General features: G+C 39.7%; 1 protein-coding gene across 1 annotated transcript in view; it reads left to right on the forward strand.

Annotated features, from left to right (window-relative positions):
* The window catches only part of LOC107104380 (major histocompatibility complex class I-related gene protein-like), a 20,188-nt gene that overhangs the window by 4,875 nt on the left and 6,026 nt on the right, over window positions 1-9,287 (forward strand). The window contains exons 5-6 of the mRNA XM_015404372.1: window positions 130-408; window positions 4,549-4,848. Coding sequence (XP_015259858.1) covers window positions 130-408; window positions 4,549-4,848 — 579 coding nt within the window. The remainder of the gene's footprint in view (window positions 1-129; window positions 409-4,548; window positions 4,849-9,287) is intronic.

Below are 9,287 nucleotides of genomic sequence, written 5' to 3' on the forward strand. Positions count from 1 at the left end.
ATACATTTGATTACATTTAAGCACAATAATGTATTCATTTATGGAAGTAATAATAATAATCCTGTGGGGTTCTTGTAAAAATTATTATCGTTAATAACAGCACTGTTCCCTGTTGAATTTCTTTCTCAGGTATCCATACCTTTCAGTTGCTCTATTCGTGTGAGAAGGATGAGGAGACTCAGAAAGTTAATACTGTTTTAGTGTATGGTTATGATGGAGAAGGCTTTATTGCACTGGATTTGGAGACTCAGATATGGATCGCTCTAACGCCACAAGCAATTCCATTTAAAAGACTGTGGGACACTAACAAAGCCAGAATTTTGTGGAACAAAAACATTCTTACCCAAGAGTGCCCTGGATGGATTGAGAGTTTATTAAATGGAGGGAAGAGCATTCTGCTGAGAACAGGTATGTACATTACATTATCCGATCTGGATCTCTCTGCTTTTTATTCAAGAGGGAATGTTTCTTAGAAAGTGGCAAAAAGGAGGGAAATGTCTTTCAGTATCAACATAATTTGTGCAAGGTATGTTCATTTATATAAGCATTTATATAAGCACAAACTACAGAGGAAGTTGTGAAATTCTTTTTTCTCAGCCATGCCTTCTTGATCATAGCTGTGGGAACAGCAAAATTGCCCAGATCTACTAATGTTTTCCAGTTTATCCCAAAATGCCACAAGCTGAAGTATCCTGCCTTCTTCCCAATAACAAAGCATTGCCAAATAAAGTGATGGCCGGACCTCTCAGGTCATCATAGGTCAAATATTTGAATCTCCTTTTGGATTACTTATTGCGATACACACAGTATTACAATAAGAGCAGTAACAGAAAAAAATGAATTAAAAAGAAATGTATCTTCAACAATCCAATGTAATGTTACCTTAAACCAAACTAACATTGGATTTATTGTCCTTTATTTTATATGCAAGATATCAGTCTCAAGATCTTGTAAAATGTTAGGAACGTGTACCTGTTGGGTAGATCTACATTTCTTTAACACAGAAGTGGTTCACATTAATAAATACAACATCAACCAAATTACAGACATTTTGTTGCAAATTCAGACATTTTTGTTATCAAACTCAGTTACTGGCTACCAAGTATACTTCCAGCCTTTGAGCTTCTTTTTTTTTTTTCATAACAATTGTTTAAAGGCTCTACTGGCCTTTTTTGTTGTTGTTATTGTTAAAAATTTTGAAAACAGAAAATAGGATAAAGGAGATGGGAAAACATACGGCAAATATTCTTTGGCTTGGGCAGTGTTGAATATGATTTTCTTATCCTCACAAAATGGATCCTATTTGGATCCTATTTGTGACAAGGTACACAAGAAGGGCCTGGGAGGGATTTGATTTGTTTGATTAGACTACTGGGCGAAAGAGCTGGGCGATCGGGCAATGGTTAACATCGAGCCCTGGGATGGATGTGCTCTCTTCATCCTCTGACATGGGAGTTGGCTCTGGTTCTGCTGGAGGTTTTTTTCTGTAAAAGGGAGTTTTTCCTCTCCACTGTCGCTAAAAGCATGCTTAGTGTGAAGGATTGCCTTCGAGTCAATGAGTCGATGCAATCAACTGGTTTTACTTACAGTAGATAGGAAACTTTGAATCAATTGACTGTATGATCTGGTGAACTGTAAAGTGCCTTGAGATGACATGTGTTGTGAATTGGCGCTATATAAATTAATTGAATTGAAGTGAAAATTGAATTACATGCACAGTAGCTCCTTTGCGATGCTAAAGGATAGGAAAGCTTAAGGCGCAGGAGACCTGCGTCCTGAGCTCCCCGGAGCTGACAGGAACTGTCTTAACAGTCGTAGTGTGGCTGATTGACAGATCGAGTCCTGGAATTTAAGTCCCTTAAAACAAACTTACAAAGAGAAACTGGAGGTTTTGTACAGCCAAACATCAAAATCAGCAGTCCAAAGACAGATGGAGACGGTTGGTTTAGCTACCACGCCTGACTAACTGCATGCAGCGAGGCTAAAGCTTTATTCTGCTGCCTTGACTGCCTGCCTCCTTTTTCAAAAATCAGGATCTGAACCAGCATGGATTAAGACAGGTACAGTAGGACTGATTTAAAGCACTTTTTAGAAAAGGCAAAGAAAAATGAACAATCAGGGATTCACATATAAAATAATATAATATAGTGTACTTTTTGAAGGTGTTTGTTAATTTGCAAAATTGCTCTTAAATAGATACATTCTAAGAAAATGAGTAGTTTTTATATATTACAAAAATAAAGCTGACTTATAGCTTCTCTGTTATTAAATGGGTCCATTATTTTTTTGGGTTTGTGACATAATATTGGATCATGCAAAACACAGATTTGCCTTCACAAAGCCTCAGAAGGGCAAATGTATATAGCACAAAAAGTAAACTTGAATTGAAATTATGCTTTTGTTTTTATAAAGTGTTTTTATAATGTTTTTTTGTTGTTGGCATTTATATAAATATACTGGTGTGATAACTTAGTATACATTTGATTAGTTTTTGGTATACCTCTGTTTTGAATCTATAGCCTTCCCTAGAGAAAACTCCACTAACCGCAACTGCAGGACGCCTCATCAATCGGAGGCACAGTGAGACAACCACACTGTCACTTATTTTATTCTCTGAATCTATAATTTTGGCATTTGAGGGTGATTAAATAAACCATAATTTATACCTTATACTGTACTTACCCAAACACAGGACAACCCTGATTATAAGATGACCACCTCTTTCCAGGACCAGTTTCTAGGAACAAAACAAAAAGAAAATATTCTATATTTAAGTTCTACAATTTTCACTAGAATAATATTGCATTGAAAGATTTGTACATTTAAACAATAAAACGTTTAAAAAAAACAGTAATGACACATTTCATTCATTTCATTTCATTTCATCTTGCAATCTTTTGCTCAGAGAATGTCTGAAAAGGCAGCATGAGGCCTGTACTCACAGATTTCCTCTGCCTCGCTGTCACTCCCATGTTCACCCTGCAGCTTTGCATTTTTTCATAAGCTTTGCTTCTGCTGTTCGCATTTTACTGGTCTTTTTAAATGCTTGTCTGACAGTTGTTTGATGCCTCTGCTGCGTTGATAACCATTATTTTAAAAGTGGGATCATAACTCCACATCAACTGTCAGAAAACTTGTCTGACTTTTGATCCACTCTGTTCTGTGCAGTAACTCTCAATTTGTAGCATACTTGTCACTTCTTCTCTGTTGTGATAGAAAGACGACCCGAGCCACAGTATATAATTGGTCAGACCCTGATTATAAGACGACCCCAGGTTTTCATATAGATTTTAACAAAACTAACCTTGTCTTATATTTGGACCAATATGGTAGCATTATAATACGAATGGAAAAAACACACTTAATGGAGAAGTTTAAATTTCTGTATATTTAAAAACCCGAGGCCTGTTTAACAAAGAAGGTTTAATGAAAGCTTTTTAACAATGAAATCACGGAAACTCAGAGTTTTCCATTTCACAAATAGAGGTCACTCAACCTTTGTGTCTGTTACCGTAGTAAAACTTTATCCGACATTTCATAGTCTTTTTTATTGGATCTCTGACCTGTTTTCTGTGCCCTGACCTTGCTCCCGGATTCTTTCCTGGATTGTCTCTGGTTCTCAATTCAATTGGTTATGCTTTTGACCACACTCTTGGATTCCCCACTGGATTGTGTCTGGATTTCGTATGACATGGCTCTGACTCTGGACCAGCTCTTGGATTCCATACTCTGGTATGCCCCCTTGATCATTCTGCCTGTATCTTCTCTCAAGGATGTGACCCTGTGTTTTCTCCTGGACCAATGAGTATGAATGTTAAGGAAGGATTCCTCCAAACCTCCAAACCTGGAAAAATTCAAGCATCCTCTGGGGATCACCTACTGTATGACGTCACATTCTGGCACCGGGTTCTTCTGAAATTCTCAAAGTTTGTCCCAAAACTCCGAGACCATTAGTAAACAAGAATTCAACGTTGGAAGCATTTCCCTCTGTTTCTGTCTGGTCACTCAACTGTGCAATCTCCTTCCAGAAGTTCCAGTTGCTGACTTTGGTGAATCCCTCCCGGCCTGCAGGAGTTTCACATTTTAATAAACTTTTCAAAGGTTTAGTGTTCTCTCTGGCTGAATTCAGGCATATTTCGTTTTCTGGTCATTACTCTGTTGCTGCATTCATGCATGGTGTGAAGGATTTCTGAACAGACAGCGACAAAATACAAACGAATATCGTTGCTACATTGCAACCTCATCCAAGGGGTGCATGCCTTAGAAGTCAACAACTCCATGTCTTCGACTGGTTTTCCTTGACAGAAACCTTTAACAATTCTGAATTTATTGTTTCTGTACAGTGCCTTGAAATGACATGTGCTGTGAACTAGCGCTACATAACAAACTAAATTGCATTAAGTAGTATTTCTTTTGGGTTTTTTTACCTGTCATCGCCATTGTCCCCAATGTTTTTTGACGTCACTTATTTGTTGTTGTTTGTGTTAAGTTCGTAATCAATCATTTATCCTCTTGTTTTCTCTCATGTTTTCTTTTGACCTTCCCCAGAGCATCCCACTTTGTCTCTGCTTCAGAAGACTTCCTCAAGTCCAGTGAGCTGCCACGCTACAGGTTTCTATCCTAAAACAGCCCTGATGTTTTGGAGGAAAGATGGGGAAGAGATCCATGAAGAAGTGGAACACGGAGGGATCCTTCCAAACAATGATGAGACCTTCCAGATGAGGGTTTACTTGAATGTATCCTCAATCAGTCTTGAAGACTGGAGGAGATACAAATGTGTGTTTCAGCTCCTTGGGAAAGAGGAAGAAACCATCCAACTGGATGAAAAGGAGATAAAATCCAATAGAGGTAAGGACAGGTGTGAAAGTAGATCTACATTCTTGTACATACTATATAACAAAGTTTATTGGCCTATATTTGTTTATTAGACTCAAATTTTTTATTTTTTTTATTTTGACCAATATAACCTACATATGTATCGACACAATGTATATAAAACCCTTCCTCACCCATTGCGGGCAGTCTCTCTTTTTTTTTCTCCAACCTCGGGTCCTCTACCAGAGGCCTGGGAGCTTGAGGGTTCTGCGAAGTATCTTTGCTGTTCCTAGAACTTTACTTTTCTGGAACAGAATGTCTGATGTTTTTTCCAGGGATCTGCTGAAGCCACTCTTCAATTTGGGGATCACTGCCCCGAGTGCCCCAATGACCAGGGGCACCACTAATGCTATGACCTTCCAGGTCTTCTCCAGCTCTTCTCTGAGCCCCTGGTATTTCTCTAGTTTCTCATGTTCATTTTTCCTTATGTTGCAGTATGTTGGTGTTGCTATGTCTACCACAACGGTTTTTCTCTGCTCCACCGCAACGTCCAGTTGGGTCGCCATTACCATTCAGTCAGATACAGACGGACCGAATGGCAATGACCAAGTCAAGATCTCACAGGATCTTGACTTGGTCATTCTCGGCCATCTTTGGAGGGGTTTCCAGCCCATACTCCGCACAGATGTTCTGTACACTATTCCAGCCACCTGGTTATGGCACTCCATGAAAGCTTTTCCTGCCAGTAACTTACACCCTGCAGTTAAGTGCTGGATTGTTTCAGGGCCACTTTGCACAGTCCTCACCTGGGGTCTTGTCTGGTGTGGTAGATCTGGGCCTCTATTGCTCTGGTGCTCAGGACCTGTTTCTGTGCAGCCATTAGTAGGCATGTTTCATGTCAGGGCCTGGTGCTGTCTAGTTTGTCATACCTAAGATTCTTTCTTGGATGTCTGCCACTGTGATGGTCACTGGATTCTATCCAGGGAGGTTGCAGTGGTCCTCTCTCAGAGCCACCAACCACTGAGCATCACTATTGTGTGCTGCCTCCCTCCTCCATACGCCTTTCCAGCACTATTCAGTTTCCAGCTCTGGTGGGTCTGTTCTAATATTGCTCCCCTACCATTTAGCGTACACTTCGCTGGTTGAGTCGCGAACAGCCTGTTTACCAATCTGGCTTCATTATCTCTCATGTACCTCTTTAGATAGCTGGCCAAGGCTTGAAGCTTTTGTTTGGCAGTTTTTTCATGTATGGGCATCTATCTTTAACTTTTGGGTATTTTTTTTCTATGCACCTTTTATGGCCTCTGTCAACTGAAACACTTCTCTCGTCCCTGCCTTGATATTTTAAAAGTATAATAAAATGGTATCTATTGTGAAATGTAATGACGAAAAGCAATGTAAAGTAAGACGCACTCTGCCCAGAAAAAGGAGGTGGCTTTGTGCATAACAGGAATAGTAACACCAAGCCTTTGAAGTTGGTGGTGAAGAGGTGCATCCTTTTATTGGACGGGAGGGAAAGACCAGTTGCCCAGGCATCTCTCACAGGTAGGGGTGCATGTGATGCTGAAACAGCAAGTTGTCATAGAAGGGTCAGGACTTGTCACACTGTGTCTGCACAAGCACATGTGCTTGTATCGGATCTCAGCAGTGAACTAAATGTTCTGATTGAAAGAAAGTCAACACAGCCTGATGAAACTTCCCAATGCTGGATTTGTTAAAGGAGAAAGAGGCAGTGGGTTGATGAGTAAGATTAGTATCACTGAGTCTTAGTTCTTCATCTCATGGGGGATGGGGTGGGGGTGGGGGTTTGATAGAACACCGCTGGATCCAGCAGCAAGAAAGAAGAAGTTTTCCATTTCCTGTGATGTCAGAAAGCTCAAGCAAAAGTTCCATAGTAATTTGCTTTAGTTTTAAACTTGGTCATTGGTTTTGAAGATTGAGGAGGAAGACCTAACACAGATGGAAAAGAAGATTTCAAGAAGATTCCAGGCTGTTTCACTAACCAAGGGCTGAATTAAAAAGGTGAATTTCTTTAGGGCTAGTGTAGGAACATAAATCCAGTACCTTTCAGAAAAAGATTTAGCTAACTACATTCAACCATGTCTGGTGTTAGCCAGTTCAATCACAAAATTCTTAGACTTATACACTTAGACAACTTTTATTGTCATTTTGTTTTGTACAGCTTTCAGACAGTAACTTAGCAACAGCCTAGCAGTGAAATTAACATTTCCGTTCTATAAAGTTCAGCAGTGATCGAATGTAAACAACGTCAGAGAAAACATGGTGTAAAACAGATTGATATGGAAGTTCAGAGCAGTGCAAGGAAAAACCTATATGGTGCAGAAAAGCAGTAGAAAAACCTTTTGTTGAGTTAAGTTTTTTTGGTTTGGTGTTAGTGTGATACAGAGTCTTGATTAGTGACATCATTTAGAGTTTTTTTTCAACAGTTAAGCACTCTGATGGCAGTGGGTAAAAAGCTGTTGCAATTAGGTGGTGTTAACAGTCCAGGTGAGGATGTCTGTTATGTGCACCACCGAGAATTTGGTGCTGCTGATCACCTCTACAGCTGAGCTGTTGATAAGCAGTGGAGGGTGGTTAGGCCGGTTCTTCCTGAGGTCGGCAATGATCTCCTTAGTCTTCTCCACGTTCAGCATCAGGCTGTTATCTCTGCACCAGCCCACCAGCTGCTCCACCTCCTATCTGTAGATCTGGTTGTTGTCGTCTCTGATAAGGCCCACCACCGTTGTGTCGTCTGCAAACTTCACGATGTGATTGGTGGTGAATCTGGGGACGCAGTCGTGTGTCATCAGGGAGAACAGCAGGGAGCTCTGGACACAGCCCTGAGGGGAGCCTGTGCTTAGGGTGATGACATCAGAGGTGCTCTGTTCAATCCGTACTGACTGAGGTTTGTTTGTGAGGGTGTCTAACAGCTAATTGCAAAGGGGTGTATTGAAGCCCAGCTGTTCCGGTTTTCCTATCAGATTTCATTAAGTTTCTACAGCTGAACTGATGTCCAGGAACAGCATCTGCACATGGGTGTTCTTCTTCTCCAGGTGTGCAAGGCTCATTTGAGTGGAGGAGATGGTGTCTTCATTGGAGTGGTTCTGTCATTAGGCAAATTGGAATGGGTCGAATGTTGGGGAAAATGAGGAAGATGAACATTTGACTGTTGATGCTCTTGATGCTGTTGATGCTCTTCAGAATACTTTGAGGAGAAACCAGCACTTGAACATTATTTAAAATTGTCCTGGAAGCTGTCTATCTGGTGACAAAACGTATTAATTTGAATACCTTTGAATGCCTTTCCTCCCCAAGAAGTACCTGTCAGCTGCCATTTTAGCCACACAGAGTTGTTTGGTATGAGAGTTCTGCTAACAAAATACTATGGTAGGTAGGTTGGTAGTGCATTCAGTAGTCTGGTGGAAGTGCTTGACAGCTTATTTAAAATACAGGCAGATCTGTGACAGAGCGTAAGCTCTTGGTAATTATTTCACAAGGTACACATTACAATTAGACTTACTGATTGAGAGGATTTACTTAATATTATAGTGTGTTAAGGTGTTAACATTTTGTTTATAATTTAATGGAATTTTAATGCCATGCTCTGTTATAAACTTTTATAGTAATGCTAGCATTAGCAACTAACTTCCATCAAACTATTTAAGGTCTGTGTGTGACCATTGCCCTTGGAAATGTTGCTGCTTGTCAGTAATGGAGTTTTTAGAACTTTGCTATTAGAAAGTTCTGGCCACACTTAAAAAAAATCCTGAAGCAGAATTGAACCCCAAATTGAATTATAACATCATTATAAAATTCTCAATGGTTGGAAGACCTTTTTCCTGTTTAGAAGAATACATGTATGATATGTATATTACGATTAAAAGAAAAAAAAATATCAAGATTTTAATTTCTCCTCTTTTTTATTTTATATGTTTTCAAAACGTTCATATTTCAAAGTTTTTTTTGGAAATAAACAGAAATCAACTGACAAAATAAAGTAGTATTTTTCATTTTTAGATAGGGAGGCCCTACAAATTATGTGTGCTCTGGGCCCACAAATGGCAAGCACTTCCCCTGATATTACTTTTTATCTGAGAATATAGATAGACATTTCTGCAGGTCCTGTTTGGATGTACAAATGTCACGGTCTTGATTCTGCTATGTTTTACTTTGCTCCATGTTTTTTAGTTTGATTGGTTTAATTCCTATTTTGTTGTATTTTATGGATATATTTGAGTTTTAAGGTTTTTATTAGTTTCCCTCTGTTGCCCTCTTGTGTTGGTCTTATTTTTCCCTAGCTCCTTAGACTGCTCTCTTCACACCTGCTCCCAATCTGCTCGTTAGTTCTCTCTTTGTTCAGTCTCACTGCATGAAAAGTGAGATTTTCGTCCCCGTAAACCCCCGTAAACTCCCGCAGATCTGCCTGATTTTCGTCAGTTTCCGACAATTTGCAACCCGTGCTTGTCCGCGTT

This window comes from Cyprinodon variegatus, unplaced genomic scaffold, assembly GCF_000732505.1.
Source record: "Cyprinodon variegatus isolate N-32 unplaced genomic scaffold, C_variegatus-1.0 Scaffold1715, whole genome shotgun sequence".
In the NCBI taxonomy this organism is placed as follows: domain Eukaryota; kingdom Metazoa; phylum Chordata; class Actinopteri; order Cyprinodontiformes; family Cyprinodontidae; genus Cyprinodon; species Cyprinodon variegatus.